The sequence below is a fragment of the Panthera pardus genome, unplaced genomic scaffold, assembly GCF_024362965.1.
Source record: "Panthera pardus isolate Hobbes unplaced genomic scaffold, ASM2436296v1 HiC_scaffold_11, whole genome shotgun sequence".
In the NCBI taxonomy this organism is placed as follows: Eukaryota; Metazoa; Chordata; class Mammalia; order Carnivora; family Felidae; genus Panthera; species Panthera pardus.
The window spans coordinates 75,251,310-75,266,918 of record NW_026526666.1 but is presented as its reverse complement, the minus strand read 5'-3'; the positions used below and the strand labels follow the sequence as shown (position 1 = coordinate 75,266,918).

The 15,609-nt window shown below is 51.9% G+C and overlaps 1 protein-coding gene across 5 annotated transcripts in view; it reads right to left on the bottom strand.

Annotated features, from left to right (window-relative positions):
• Nucleotides 1-15,609, bottom strand: part of RIMS3 (regulating synaptic membrane exocytosis 3) — a 47,972-nt gene that overhangs the window by 14,093 nt on the left and 18,270 nt on the right. For all 5 annotated transcript variants that reach the window (XM_019429133.2, XM_053896842.1, XM_019429134.2 and 2 more), the window contains 2 exons: nucleotides 8,211-8,387; nucleotides 2,589-2,836 (listed from right to left, as the gene is read on the bottom strand). In XM_019429133.2, coding sequence (XP_019284678.1) covers nucleotides 2,589-2,805 — 217 coding nt within the window. In that variant the 5' untranslated portion in view covers nucleotides 2,806-2,836; nucleotides 8,211-8,387. The remainder of the gene's footprint in view (nucleotides 1-2,588; nucleotides 2,837-8,210; nucleotides 8,388-15,609) is intronic.

Below are 15,609 nucleotides of genomic sequence, written 5' to 3'. Positions count from 1 at the left end.
GTGAGGAAAAAACTGGAAGGGGCAGGCCGGAGGCAGGAGAATTAGAGAGGAGGCTGGGGCAATAGTCCAGGCTAGATATCATGGGTCCTGAACTAGGACAGAGGAGGAGATGGGTGGGGCTGGAGCCAATGCAGAGTATGGACAGATCAGGAGGAAGGAAGCTGCTGGGAAGGGCAGACCTAGAGCTCAGAAGCTGGGGTCCAAGAGAGGAGTTCTCCCCACTTCACACAGCCCAGCCCTTCAGGGAACTGAGCCATCCCATCTGGGGGCAGCAGGGGCACCCTGCTAGGATCTTTTCCCAGAACCGAGTTTCCAGAGCCAGTGCGAGGTAGCCCATACATCCCCCTGGGGCCAGACTCTCCTACCCAGAAGGGGGCTCCAAGTTGGGACACTGGCAACCTCAAGACTGGGGAGAAAAAAAATGGAAAGAAAGAATTACAGATGGGAGAGGAGTATGCTACTGGTGAGAGGCAGAGTTGTGGGGGCTAGAGAACTCACTTCTTGTTGGGTCCTACTGTGTGGCCATGGGAAATAATAATACCAACAATTTACCAGGTATCTATTATGTGCTGGCATGAGGCTGAGTGGCTTTGCATATCCTGTCTCATGTAATTCCCTGGAAAGTCTGCAAGACAGGTATCATTGTCCTTATTCCACAATCAAGGAAGCAAGCTCGGAGAAGCGAAGTAACTTGCCTGAGTCACCCAACTAGTAAATGACAGGGTGTGGCTCTGAAGGCCAACTTGAAGTTGTTCTTCAGGAAAGTGCCTTCTCCTCTCCAGGCTCAGATGCCTCATCGATAAAATGAGTGTAGGGGACTAGATGATCCCAAGGGGCCCTCCCTGCTCTCCCATTCGGAGATTGGATGATTCACAGAGAATTTTGGTTAAAAGGGCATCTGGGCAATTCTCCTGGCTCAGGCCCCAGGCCTTCAGCTGTACCCATGCATACCATGGAGACAAGTGATCCAGAAGCCTCACCGTCATTCATCTCCCCTCGAGGCTTGAGATCTTCTTGGTGTTTACTCCAGTCCCTGCCTGTTGACTGTGGAGTCTGGGTAGGTGGACAGCCCCAGGCAGATCACCAGAAGGTCTCCCAGTGACTCAGGCCCCAGCCCTGACCTTGGAAAACCATCTGTTCAAATCACTTCGGGCATGAAGAAGCCTTTGGGTCTGAAGCTGAATCAGCCAGATTCCTAAAGCCAGACTCCTGGAGCCCAATACCTCCTCAACCTCCTAATCTTAATCCCCCAACCTTAATCCCACCCCTTGGTTCTGTGCCAGCCGAACTCCTGGATCCCCATCCCCCTGATTCCCTAGCACCAGGCCCACACTGCAAACACAGAGGCCATGCCTCCTGGGCCACTGATAACCTGAAGCCCCCTCCCCATCTAACATTTCTCTGAGCTAAAAAACACACTGTAGCTTGATTGCTGGAAAAGACCATCCCACGTGCTCCTGTGAAGGGCTTTGTAAAAATCTATTTTAAGGCCTGGAAAAGTCTCCCACCCTCAACTGGGAGTCTTGATGAGCATTCTCTCTGGATCCTCCGGCGCCCCCGCCCCCTCACCACCCCCATCCAGCTGCCTATTTGAAGGTTTCCTGGGGAAGTTGTTACTCTGAACAAAATAAGCAGGAAGAGATTTTAAAACAAAACCAGCTGGTGTCTGGGCTGATGCCACAAAGTGAGGAGGTCTTGGGAGGGGAGGGTTGGCTCCTCCTCTGTGATGTGGGGTCCAGGGTGACTGTGTGTGACAAAGTGGGTCACCCCCCAGTCCGAGCATCACTAGGACTCCAAAACTAGGTGGCTGAGAAAATACATTTTTCAGGATGTAGCTGTTAAGGCGTGTGTGAACGTGGCTTTGGGAGGTACGTGCGTATACGTATACATGTGCGACGTGTTTCTGTGACCATGGGCTGTTGTGTGTGTGCGTACGCGACTGTGCTTCAGTGATCTGGGTCTGTACATTACTACTCAGAGGAGCGTGCTTGTGTGATTTGCATGACTGGCTTTATTGTGACCATGTACAAGTGTGAATGACTGCAGTATGATTTCCTGGCAGTAGGGGTGAGTCACCTGAGCAAGTCAGCACACACCGTATGACGATACAAGGTGTGTGTGTCTCCCTTGTGACTTGGTGATGTGTAGCTGCACTCCTGCGGCTATTTGTACTTGGGAAATTCAGAGAATGCAGGTGAGACCGTATCCTGTGGATGCGTGTCTGTGAAGCCGTGCCACTTAGCACAGTGCCAGGAAAACGGTGGCTGTTGAATGCGTAAGGGTGCGCACGGAGGCAGCACAGCGTAAAGTTCAGGAGCATGAACCCCGCAGCCCAGCTGCTTTGAATTCAGGCTCCAGTAACCCGCTTGCTATGTAGTTGGGGGCATCTTACTTCCCTTCTCTTGCTTCAGGATCTGCCTCATGGAGTTTATGGGGATCCAATGAGTCAGGACACGCACTGGCCCCAGAGTAGCAGCTGGTATACGGTAAGTGCTATATAAGTATTTGTAGGCATGAGGACACCCCCTGGGTGCCCTGTCATTGCAAGGTACCCCACCCCACCCCCTCCGTGTCCCACGTCCCCTCACCAGACTGGGGGAGCTGGAGTGTGCTCTTGCTCCACTGAGTCAGGCCCACGATGGCCACCATCTTGGCCCCAAGGCTGCTGCGCCGCTTCTTGGCCGTGGTGGTCCCGGTCCCACCCCCAGCCTGCTGGGAGCCACAGATTTCACCGCTGATGCTGGAGCTCCGAACCACATTCCTGGAGGCCGCGGCCGAGGCCGGACCAGGCTCCCCGTTAAACATGGTCCGAGGGGCGGCAAGGCCTCAGGCAATCCTGTGGGGGGAGGGCAGGAAACAAAGGGGTGCCACATCAGGCCCTGGGGCCACTCTACGGCAGCCCGCCACTTCCTAGCTGTGTGACCTTGGGCAAGTCACTTGGCCTCTCTGAGGCTGTGAGGATTAAACGAATCAATAAACGTAAAGCGTGTGCACAGGGTCTGGCTCAATAATGGAACTGTTCCTATTAGCACATGGCTATCCTGGCAAGTGACCTGGTTTGGCCAGGTCAAGGCAGAGGCTGTGGAGTCATACGGCCCACTCTTGAATTCCAAAGGCCTCTACACACTGCCTGTGTGATCTTGTGACCAAGTACCTCGCGGCTTCAGTGAACACCTCAGCAAAACGAGAAATAAAAGCACTCACCTCACAAGACTGTCGTAAGGATTAAATTAGAGCATGTGAAGGCGCCAAAACAGTGCCAGGCACGGAGTAAATAGTAAGTGTGATTATTGTCATGGCCAATAATAAGAACAGAGACAGCAAGACTGGCCCCAGCCTGTGGGGTCGGGGTGGGGGTGGCGGCTCCGGAAGGGGCCCTCCTGCTGGAAGGGATAGCACAGAAAAGTAGAAAGAAGCAGGCACAGGTCGCCCTGAAGCCCACCACGGAGTGGCGGCCCCTGGAGGCGTTTTGATCTGATTTCCTCCCAGTCTCTTTTCTATGCATTTTTAAAAATAATTGAACTCATAGTGCAAATACAATTCTGCATCCTGGTATTTTTCATTTAACATCATATCACAAGCATTTCCCACTGTCGTGAACGCTTGGTATACATGTTTTAACACCACCATAATATTTCATTGTATAGAGGTAGCATAATTGACTTAAGTATTTCAATATCGTGACCTCTTAGATCGGGTCTGACTTCCTCCTCTGTCTCCTGTCTTCTTTTTTTTTTTTTTTTCTTTTAATGTTTATTTATTTATTTTGAGAGAGAGAGGAGAGGGAGGGCAGAGAGAGAGAGAGAGAGAGAGAGAGAGAATCCCAAGCAGGCTCTATGTGGTCAACACAGAGCCCAACACAGGGCTCCATCTCACAAACCATGAGATCATGACCTGAGCCAAAATCCAAGAGTCGGAGGCTTAACCGACTGAGCCACCCAGGCGCCCCTCTCCTGTCTTTTAAACAACATCACTCAACACTGCTTTGATCTACTTATTTCCTTAGGATTGAGTCCCAGAAACAGAGTCACTAGGCTGAGTGTGGATACTGCTAGGAGCCTCCCCAACAGCCACACTCCCTTCCTGCTTCTTGACAGAGTGCTGGTTTTGTGCAGCCACCACCCCATCCCATTTCAGAGGCAGATCCTGATTAGTTCAAGCCAATCAGTGAGCGGCCCTCATCTTGGTAACTCGTACTGGTACAAGGGCAGGCATATGACTAAGTTGGCCCCATCTGACTTAAGGGGAAGATTTGGATTCCATGCTTACCAGCGAAGTGGGGTCTCTCTCCCCACTTCTTCCCTCAAGACTCTTCCCCCTAGAGAGGGCCCAGTCCCAAGAGGAATCCAGTGTTGTCGAGTGCAGCACAGCACAGACAGAAAGGACCTCGGCCACCCTGGAGCCTGCTTTTCTCTGGCCTTCTGGTTATGTGAGATAATGTGTTTTCCACTGCTTAAGCCAATTTGAATCAGTGGTCTCAGTTACATCCCAAAGCATCCTACCTGATACCAAGGACATAAACATTTCTCTGATTCTTGTAAAATATTGCCGAATTCCTTTCCAAAGCTGGGTTCAAAAAATATCGAAGCCCCCCCCAAATTTCAAGGCCTGTGCAGAGTGCCGAGGATACAGCAGTGGCGAGCCAGGCCGACTTGGTCCTGCCCGCTCAGAGCCTCCAGTCCAAGAGAGACAGACAGCGAGTGACTGATTATGTAATTAAATATTAAATCGGATTGTTCTGATGAGTGCTAGGGAAGACAGAGGGCATTGGAAGCCACTCTGGGGGAGCTGGGTGGCTCAATGTTGCACAGAGATGGGATCTCCAGCTATCGGCCTCTACAACTTGGCTGAAGGTCCAATGCTGCAGCAGGTGCCCTCTGCTCAGAGTATGGGAAAAACGGCTGCTCCGGCAGGCTCTGCACACAGCCCTTCCCAGCTCTGTCTCAGCCTACAGAGCTCTTCCCAGGGCAGCCCATCTCCGGTCACTTTGCTCGACCCTCTGCTCTCAGCCCTGTCACCCTGAGGGAATCTGCCTTTTCAAAAGGACATAGTTGAAGTGTCAGGTCAGGGGAGAAGGAGGGAGGAGGGAGGATGCCACTCTAGAGGATTTCAGCCCCCAGGTAGCTGTAAACGGTGGCCACTTGGCCTCCTGGTCAGCATGGCTCCTGCCAACCAGGCAGATTAGGGCTGACAGTGGGATGAGTCAAAGCTGTGTTCTCCCTTCTTTGTGGTTGTCTGGACTGTTTTCGCTCACTCTGTGATGTACACAGAGTCCCGGATTGTATTTCTCCATCCATCCCCCGTTAACCTTGCAGCTAATGGAAAGTCCCCCTGGACTTGGGCCTATGATGATCTCTTCTCTTCAGTTTCCAATTCTAGTGCCAATTTGTGTGGTTTTTTTTTGGGTACCTGCATGGTCTTCTGGTGAATGGTGGGAGAGGGCTTCCAGCGTAAGCCTAACTTACTCTTTAAAGTATTGTTGTTAGGGGCACCTGGGTGGCTCAGTCATAAGCGTCTGACTCTTGGTTTCAGCTCAGGTCATGATCTAATGGTTTATGAGTTTGAGCCCTGAGTCGGGCTCTATGCTGGCAGTGCGGAGCCTGTTTGGGAGTCTCTCTCTCCTCTCTCTGCCCATACCCCACTCGTTTTCTCTCTCTCTCTCTCTTTCTCAAAATAAATAATAAAATAAACTTTAAAAATGTTTAAATTATTTGTGTTAGGTGTATGGTAATCTCCACGTCACAGATCAGAAAAGTCAAGGCCTTGCCCATCCTACTTGGCTACGAAATGGCAACACCTGGACTCGAACCCAGGTCTCCTCTTCCCACAAAGATGTGAACACACTCAGCAGTTCCTGCCCCATCAACCCAGACCTCACCCAAAGGTGTAGGCCCATCCCTCTCACTCAGGCTTTGCCCTGGGTCTCCGGCTTTTTGAAAACTCTGCAAGAAAATTATCCCTGATGAGAAAAACCTCTCTGGGCCAGGTTTCCACAGCAGGCACAAGCATCTGGGGGCAGTAGAAACCCCACCCAGACACAGCTGGAGAAGGAAGCGCTTCCCTAGCGCAGCCTACAGGCAGCTCAAGATTATCACTCCCAGGGGTTGAGAAGGGAAGAAAGTATGGGACAAAATTCCTGACCCTGCCAACCCAGGGGCTCATGTTTCCTCATGAATAATGAATGACATTGACAAGCAGATGGTTTGACATCCAGGACTCTGCACCATCTGGAGCCACTTTCTCATCTTTAACTACCCAGGGATCACCCAGAGGGGCCTAGAGAGCTGGTGAATGCTTCAGAGGGCCCAGCCAGATAGGCCACCCTCAAGGGGACAGGAGGAACCAGACCCAAAGCAGTGGACCCAAGGTCTTAGGGCCTGACCTCTGGTGCAGGAGTGCTGGGCAGGGCAGCCTGGGAGAATGAAGAATCAGAAAGTGGGATTAGAATGCCTATGGATTCTTTGTGTCACTTTCTCTAGGCCTTGGTTTCCTCATCTGTGTGTAAAACGAAGGGGTTGGATTAGGTGATCTCTACAAGTTCTTGTAACTGGAGAGCAGAGCCTAAGAACACATTCTGCATTGGCAGAATGGGGGCTCTGGCTGCTTCTCTGACAGTCAGTCTAGTTCAAGAGGGATAAGACAGAGGGGCACCGGGGTGGTTCAGTCGGTGAAGTGTCTGACTTCGGTTCAGGTCATGATCCCATGGTTCGTGAGTCCAAGCCCCACATCAGATTCTGTGCTGTCAGTGTAGAGCCTGCTTGGGATTCTCTCTCTCTCTCTCTCTCTCTCTCTCTCTCTCTCTCTCTCTCTCCTTCTTTCTCTGTCCCTCCCCCACTCGTTCTCTCTCCCCCACCCCCAAAATAAATAAATAAACTTAAAAAAAAAAGAGGGGTATGGGGCACCTGGGCGGCTCAGTCAGCTAAGCGTCTGACTTTGGCTCAGGTCATGATCTCACAGTTCGTGAGTTCGAGCCCCACGTCGGGCTCTGTGCTGACAGCTCAGAGCCTGGAGCCTGCTTTGGGTTCTGTGTCTCCCTCTCTCTCTGCTCCTCCCCCACTCATGCTCTGTCTCTGTCTCTCAAAAAAAAAAAAAAAAGGCTTAAAAAAGGGGGGGGTAGACAGAGAGACAGAGCCAGCCACCTGGCCCCCATGTAAGTCCTACTCATAGCGCCCTCTGAGCCATGAGACCACAGGGACGGGGAAGGGGCAGCAGGCAGGGATGGGGGCAGAGTGTGAGGGGCCAGCAAGCCACAGAGCACAGCATCTCACATATTGGTGGTTCCAAGAGATTGCTAAATGACCTATATCCTTTCTACAAAAGTCACTTCAACAATTCTCTGCCTCTGAGCAGGACTGTCCCTTTCCCAGCCCAGTTCATGGCACCTCAAGGAAGGGGGCCCTTCCTCGCCGGGTCACAGACACCTCACTCTGGAGTTCTCTCCGCTGACCCCCATCTACTGCCACAGCAGCATCTACTACTATGGCTCGGGTGTCCCCTCCAGGGACAAGTCCTACTGTCCCCACTCCTGCCAAAGCTCCATGCCCGCAGATACCTTCAAAGCTTCCCAAGCAAGGAGGCTAGTGTTTTCTTTCCAGTTATGGATGTTTGGCCTCTACCCTGGAGTCACAGTACCCTAAGCGCTCCCCAGACCATCTCTTGAATCCTGACAGGGTTTCAGAGCTCTGCCAGGCTACCCAGGTCCCTCATGTGTCTAACCAGATCATAAGCCTGTTTTGAGAGTCAAACAGGGCCATCCAAAAGCCCAACATAAACCTAGCTACCCACTCTTTCAACAGGAGAGACCAAGGAATCTGTCACAGGGTGATGGACTGGTAGGTTGGAAGGGATGGCAAATAACTGAGGCTCTTACCACCTCTCTCCTTCTCCCACCCACAGCAGACATCACTAATCCATCTCTTTCCCACCAAGGACAGATTTAACCTCAGAATCCCTCTCAACACAGCTCCAGCACCAATTGGTGAAAAGTGGCCCGTGATTTAAAAATGATTTAAAACAGATTTGCCAACCCCATTCCAGCCTGAGTCTTTCATTTTGCAGAGTGGGAAATCAAGGCCAGGGAAAGAGACACACCCAGGGTCCCACAGGAAGTTGGTGACAAAACTAGAGCTCCAACCCAATTCTCCTAACTCCCAGGTCCCACATCACCTGGCAGGTGCTTCCTCCCCACTTTGAAGAAAACCCAAACTCACCCAACTGATGAATCTGAGCGTGGTGTTCCACATCACAGGGGGCTGTGCCCCTACCAACAGCACACCCCTAGGGCATTTACACGAGGCTTCTGTTAACTTCTGCCCAGACAGCAGTTTTCAAGAAAGGAGGTGAAGGCAATCAGGGTAGCTTCTAGGAGGAGGTGATGTGATAAGAGTCTGGAAGGAAAGAGGGGAGTTTAGAGGAAGGGCTAGTGAAAACATCTATCCTTAAGGGCTTCCAGGAGCTTGCAGAGTTAAGAGACAGACTTCTGAGATGGCTGTGGGATGTTGAGCAAATCATTTAAACTCTCTGATTGTTTCCTACTTTGTAGAAAGCATCTCAACTCCTGGGTCCCCGAATCTGCCTGTAGGCACGTTAATGTCAAACTGCTGCTGAAGCCCCACCCATAATTTTACGACTTTTAACACACGAGGGACAAATGGAGGTCCAACGGCTAAGGAGCTCTACATCTTACTCTTTCTTCCTCAGTCCTTCCTCCCACTGAAGGGATGTCCCTCCCCAGATACTGTGAGATACCCCGGGATGGGGGGTGGAGCACTTCTGGCTCCACCCCCAGCCATGTGACCCCGAACAAGTCGTTCAGACTTCCGTCTCCTCTTCTGTGCGGGGGGGTGGGGGGGGGAATGTCTACTTGCCACCTGGACGCAGCCCCTCTTTCCAGGCTGGACTTGGTGTCGGATGGGATAACGAGGAGCAGGAAAACGCTGATTAAAAACACAGGCTTTGGAGGCAGACCTACTTGGTTCAAAACCTAGATCTGTCACTTGCAAGCCGTATGACGCCGGGCAATTTCCTTAACAACCGACCCCCCCCCCCCCCAGCCTACTGCTCCTCACCACTAGAGTGGGGATAATAATGCCTGCCTTAGGATTATTAGATGAGATGCTACAAAATAAGGATCGGTAACGTGCTAAATGCTCGGTTGGCCAACTACACTGTTACTACTCATAATGGTGCCTTTGTTAACAGGGAAGGACTGTGTGGGTGTCAGTGCTCATTGGGCCGGACTGCGCACCGGGTGCAACCACTTCATGAGAAGGCTCAGAGACCGAGAGGATCACCTCTCACCTGCTTCCCCCCAGAGTGCAGGACAGCGTGGGATGTGGGTCCCTGTGCCTCTCAGTTGAGGTGGGAGCTGGCACGTGAAACTGTGCTTTTCTTTGCCAGCCTCTCAGCTCCTGGGCCCTCACTGGGTGCTGGGTCTGACTTTTGAGGGCCCCGACCCAATCCCAGTCCACCACCAGGGCTTCCCGCTACATCTCCCGTACCAATCTGTGTCCATGTCAGGGGCCAGTGTCTGCATCCACAGAAGGGGAGAAGGGTTCTCTTTTTTTTCTAGCCCTGCTTTACCCCACCCCCAGGAAAAGATGGGCGGGTGACAAGGCTGGCATATGGTGGGGGAGGCAGGCTGGGCTGAGGGAGCACACCCAGCTTGCATGGGGAGCACCATGCCAGGTCTCCTCCTGATTATGTGACCTTTGTCTCCCCCAAGCCAGACTCACATGCACAACACTATACACACACAGGGGGAGACACAGGGCACTGAGTTTCAGATGTGTGGTCACACACCATACCGACCCAGACGGATGATATACACTTAAAAGACATAATCCCCTACGTACACAGACAGGCACATGCACCCCCAAGACAAAGGTGCACAGAAGCAGCCACATTGACAGTCACAGGCGTTTGCAGACTCACATATGTGTACACACCCACGCACACTCAAACACACACACCCCTCCTTGGCCTCTGCCCAGCCCAGGGAGGTGGGAGGAGCCCCATCCCTTTAGTGGGCAGGGAAGTAGGAAGGGTCATACCTGGATCCTGGGTTCTCTTGGCTGAGGCACGCACACCAGCTCTGAGCAGGTGCTTGTGCGAGCTTGAATACGTACACACTCATACCAGCTCCGGCCCTGAGTACCACCCTCCTGGCCCCCATCCCTGCAGGCCGGACAAAAGAGCTCATCGGTGAGGTTTGTGGTGAGGAGATGAGAAGGCTGGCAGGGAGCAGCTGCTGTCACCATGGCTACCAAGCTGACCCACTTCTCCTCCACCCAGCCTGGCCCACCCAGCCCAGGCAAGGGAGGAAAGGCAGCTTTGGGCAGGGGGGCCCTCTCCTGTCACACACAGTAAAGAGTCTCTGAGGGTGTGGTGAGGGATGGGTTGAGCACCAGGCTAGTTCCTGCATAGAAAGGAAATAGCCAGACATTCTTTGAGGGCAGCAAGGTGCTCAGGATATAGCCCCTGCAAAACCTAGCCCCTGGCCTCCCTCAGCTTTGGCACCTCTGGCTCCAGGGACCTACGTGGGTCATGTGCCTACCCTGGACACATTCTTAGACACAGTCTTCATGGCAGGGCAGAGGGTGGGGCAGCCGAACCCAAAGCTCTGTCCACAACTCCAAGAGCTCAGGACACTGAAGGGCAAGATAGACCCAGAGCTGGTTGCACCCTGTGTCCTGCTCAGATCAAGGTTCCTGAGGGCAGGGCTTGTCCTCCCCCTTTGAACCAGGGGCTGCTGAAGACACGGCCATGCCTCCATTCCTCAGACAGAGCTACCGTGTGTCTTTCCTCAGCCAGGGGGCTCCTGAGGACATGGCCATGTGTCTTCCCTCAGAACTGGGGAATATAGAGGAAGCACACAGCCTTCAGACAGCTCAGTTTTGTGAGATCACTCACAAGGCAGAATGAATCACTCCTGCAAGACAGCTTGCCATAGCTCCCTAATTCTTTCAGGAGAAGGTAAAAACCCCTCACACCAAGGCCCACAAGCCAAGTGAGCCAGATCGTCCCGTGCTCTTGCTCTGCTTCTGTATTCCAGCTGCACTTGCCTTTTTTCCATTCCTCAAAAGTGCCCTGTGTCTCCTGTCTGCCTGGAATGTTCTTCTCCAGCTGACCCCCACCCTCATGTTCTGATGCCCTCTGTTTCTCTGTGTGCTGCCTTTGCCTGGCTAATCCCTATTCATTGCTCAGTCCCAGTTGGAAGGTCATTTCCTAGGAGAGTCTTCCCAAAATGACTCCCCCTGTCATGCTCTCCCAGACTCTGTACTGTCCCTGCCCGTTATGGGTTGAATTCTCCCCCCGGGAAAGATATGTCGAGGTAGTAACCCCAGTACCTCAGAATCTGACCTTGTTTTGGAATAGGGTCATTGCAGATGTCATTAGTTACACTGAGGTCATGCTGGAGTAGGGTGGGTCTCTAATCCAATATGACTGGTGTCCTCATAAGAATGCAACCACATGAAGGGCGCCTGGGTGGCTCAGTTGGTTAAGCGTCCGACTTCGGCTTAGGTCACAATCTCCCGGTTCATGAGTTCGAGCCCCATGTCAGGCTCTGTGCTGACAGCTCAGAGCCTGGAGCCTTCTTTGGATTCTGTGTCTCCCTTTCTCTCTGCCCCTCCCCTACTCCTGCCCTGTCTCTGGCTCTCAAAAATAAATAAATGTTAGAATGCAACCACATGAAGGCAGAGACACACAGGGAGAATGCCACATGATGATGTGGGCAGAGTTTGGACTGATACAGCAACAAACTGAAGAACACCAAGGATTGCCAGCGGTCACCAGAAGCTAGGAGAGAGCCACGGAACAGCATCTCCCTCAGCGGAACCAATCCTGCCACCTGCCTCCAGGACTGTTAGAGAATAAGTTTCTATTGTTTTAGGCCACCCAGTTTGTTATAGCTGCCCTAGGAAACTCATATACTGCTATTCTTAATTTGTTTAATGCCTGTCTCCCACACTCCACCTAAAACAGAAACCATGTCTTCTTCACCCTGAACCTCCAGTGCCTGGCATAGGCCTGGCTCCGTAAAAATGTGTTGAGGGCGCCTGGGTGGCTCAGTTGGTCGGGCGTCCGACTTTGGCTCAGGTCATGATCTCACGGTTTGTGAGTTTGAGCCCCGCGTCGGGGTCTGTGCTGACAGCTCGGAGCCTGGAGTCTGCTTCGGATTCTGTGTCTCCTTCTCTCTCTGCCCCTCCCCAACTTGTGCTCTGTCTCTCTATGTCTCTCAAAAGATAAATAATGTAAAAAAAAAAATTTTTTTTTAAATGTGTTGAAGGAATGAATGACAATCTCAAACAAATATTAAATTGACAATATTTATATCTGGATAGTAGAATTGTGAGTTATTTTTATTTTCTTCATGTGACATACCGTGTTTTTTTAAGTTCCCACTTTAGAAACTGTATTGATGCGATCATAAAGAAAAACTAAAATACATATTTTTCTTTTCAAAATATACATTAAAATAACAGTCATTTCCACCAGTATGTGTTTTGTGAAGAGGAAGAAGTTCTGCTATATGCTTGATAACTACTTTTTCATCGATTAATTGATTCCTCCTTGTGTCGCTAGAGTACTTTCTCGAGTCAGATTTACAGAGCTTGAGCTCTGGGGCCTTTTGGGGCATAGATTCCAGGTAGGAGGGGCCAGGCAAAGTATGCATGCTTCACAGCCATCTCAACCATCCACCCCTTCTCATAGCTCGTGGGATCTGGCCAGATGTGCCACCTGTCACCTGATGGGGGCTGTTAGACTTGGCACTTAAGAACACCACCAGCCCTGGCTGAAGGCCATTCCCAAACAAAAGATCCTACCCTCAAACTTAAATATTCACACAAATCACTTGGGGATCTTGTTGAAATGCAGATTTCAATCCCATGGGTCCCAAGTGGAACCTGAGATTTTGCATTTCTAACAAGGTCTCAGGTGATACCCATGTTGCTGGTCTCTGGGCGACCCAAGGCACTGAAAGTTAAAAATTAAATACTCTGGTTGTTCTTCAAGAGTGAATGCTTCAGGGGGTGCCTGGGTGGCTCAGTCAGTTAAGCGTCCGACTTCGGCTCAGGTCATGATCTTGTGGTCCATGGGTTCAAGCCCTGCGTTGGGCAGGCAGCTCAGAGCCTGAAGCCTGCTTTGGATTCTGTGTCTCCCTCTCTCTCTGCTCCTCCCCCACTCATGCTTTCTCTCTCTCAAAAGTAAACATTAAAAAAAAAAGAGTGAATGCTTCAGGATGAGGAGACTAGAAAAGGCACATTGGGAAGTGCATTGCAGAATACCTCAAAAGATCGGCAGGATAAGGAGAGATAGAAGTGGCAGGAGAGAAATGGAAACTACCTGGGAAGGACCAGAGAGGAAGTGTTATGTTCACAGGATGGTGAATAGGGCAGTGCAGATAGAACAGGAGGTAAGTACAATTGCGGAAGAGAAGGCTAAAAAGGTAGGCTTGGCACAGCCAGTGAAGGGCTCTGAATGCAGGGCTAAGAAGCTTGACTTTAATCCTGTAAGGAGTGAAATCTGACATGACTTAGATGTAATGTTTTACAGAGCTCAATCTGACACTGAGTGCAGAATCAGAAGAAAGCCTGACAGAAGGAAAAACAGTCAAAAAGCAGATAAGAAGACTGCACTGCTTCAGACAGTGCAGATGGGAAGAGGAAAAGGGTGGTCAGGAGTCATGAGAAGGCTTGGGGCATTGCCTAGAGTTAGTGATGGGACGAAGTCGGGGAGAGGAAAAAACAGAATCCAAAGTGATTTATAGGAAGGGTAGAGACTGAGAGGTGCCATCAGCAAGGCTTGAGGTCCCAGAGGAAAACACTGGCTTAAGGGGAAGATGAGTCCCATCTTAGATGTGATGAGTCTGAGATAATACTGCAACTCCCACGTAGAGGCATTGGGCAGGTAAGCAGATTCACTGGAGCTCAGGAGAGCAATGTAAGCGGGCAGGATTTGGATGTGTACCCTGAGGGGAAAAGTGGCATATGGAAAGGAAAGAGAATGCCCAGAGGGGAGTACAAAGTGAGCAAAGGGCGAGGGATAGGAGGAATATAGAATCCAGTGAAGAAGGGAGTATCAGCAGAGAAGTCAGAGAAAATGCCATGAGTATACAGATGGCCAACCTGGAGGCCCTACCACACCGTCACATCAAAACCAAGGGAAGACTTGCCCAGCCAAGAATGTAGACGCGCAAGGAAAGTCTAGGCCTGAAAAAAAAAGCACAGCTTGAATAGAAAGCAGGATTTGGATTGGTGGAGAAGAGGACGGATTCCCTGGGGAATGTCTGGGCTTCAGCACGATCCCAAGGGGCCTGGGGCTCCCAAGCACTTATTCCAGATCAGCCCTAGCACAGGAAGGACCATCCCCTCACCTGCAAACACACTTAGTGCTCACACCCCCAGAACCTACAGAACCCCTCCCCCACCCCGGAGCAGAGAAGGTGGGATAAGAGGTCTTTGGAGCAAAGCCTTATTGTGGGGATGCACATAATTTATCATCCAAATAAGACTTTTGAGAGTAAGCAGAGATGCTACCAACAATCACACCAGGACCACAGGTGTATATTAGGGTTGTCTCAGCCAAACACAGCCCTACTTTTAGCCTAGCCACAGCGGGGGGGAAGGGGGCAGAAGATGGTAGATCCTCCAAAATGCCCGTTTGATCCCTGTTCTCCCTTCCTAGATGGGGTGGCGGAACTGAGACACAGGGGATAGGAGCAGGCAAGCTCATCCTCCGAGGCAGGGGCCCCAGCCAGAGCATGTTGGTGGATGGGGAAGATTTCGCTCCCCCCTCCCGGCAGCACCATGGACAGCGGCCGGTCCGCTCGCTCCCCTCCCCCTGGCCCCTGTTTCTCCAGGGCTGCTGCGAGGCTGATCAATATTTCATGGGGGAAGGGGCTCTGGTTACCAGCCCCGCGCCTAGCCGGAAGGCGCCACCCGCTCCCGCCGAGCTCTGGGGACCCTCCCCGGGAACCCAACACACCCACGGCACGGCCCGGCTGGGGCAGGCGCCACCTTCAGGCACGCTCAGCATTCCCGGGCCCACTGCTCTGCGCCCCCGCCCCTGCCCGGGCACAAAGACCCGCGCGCACGCCACACGGCTTCCCGCGGCCACTCAGACACACCACGTATTCGGATGCGCGCTGTACAAAGCCAGCGGCCACACAGAATAACAGGCACACACCGCACCCAGCAGCCAGCCACCTAGACACACAGCACACACACAATATGCCTCACAGACACGCACCACGTGGAGATGAGTTCACTACAGACCCACACGCACATCAGACGCCCTGCCACACATACGCAAACTCACATGCTGCACAAAAACTCCCTCACAGAGAACCTCAGATTTATCCCACGCAATACATTTACCACAGATGCACATATCACACGCTGTGTGCGCACACACGTACGACATGCGCTCAGAGTCCTTCAGATATATCGTTCAGAAGTACATCACCACGGAGAGCTACATGGATCTCACACACACACACACACACACACAGAGTCACACGCGCGTGCACACACACAGTATGCTGGAGAGCGACACTCATCTCACACACACACACACACAGTCACACAGAGTCACACGCACACGCAC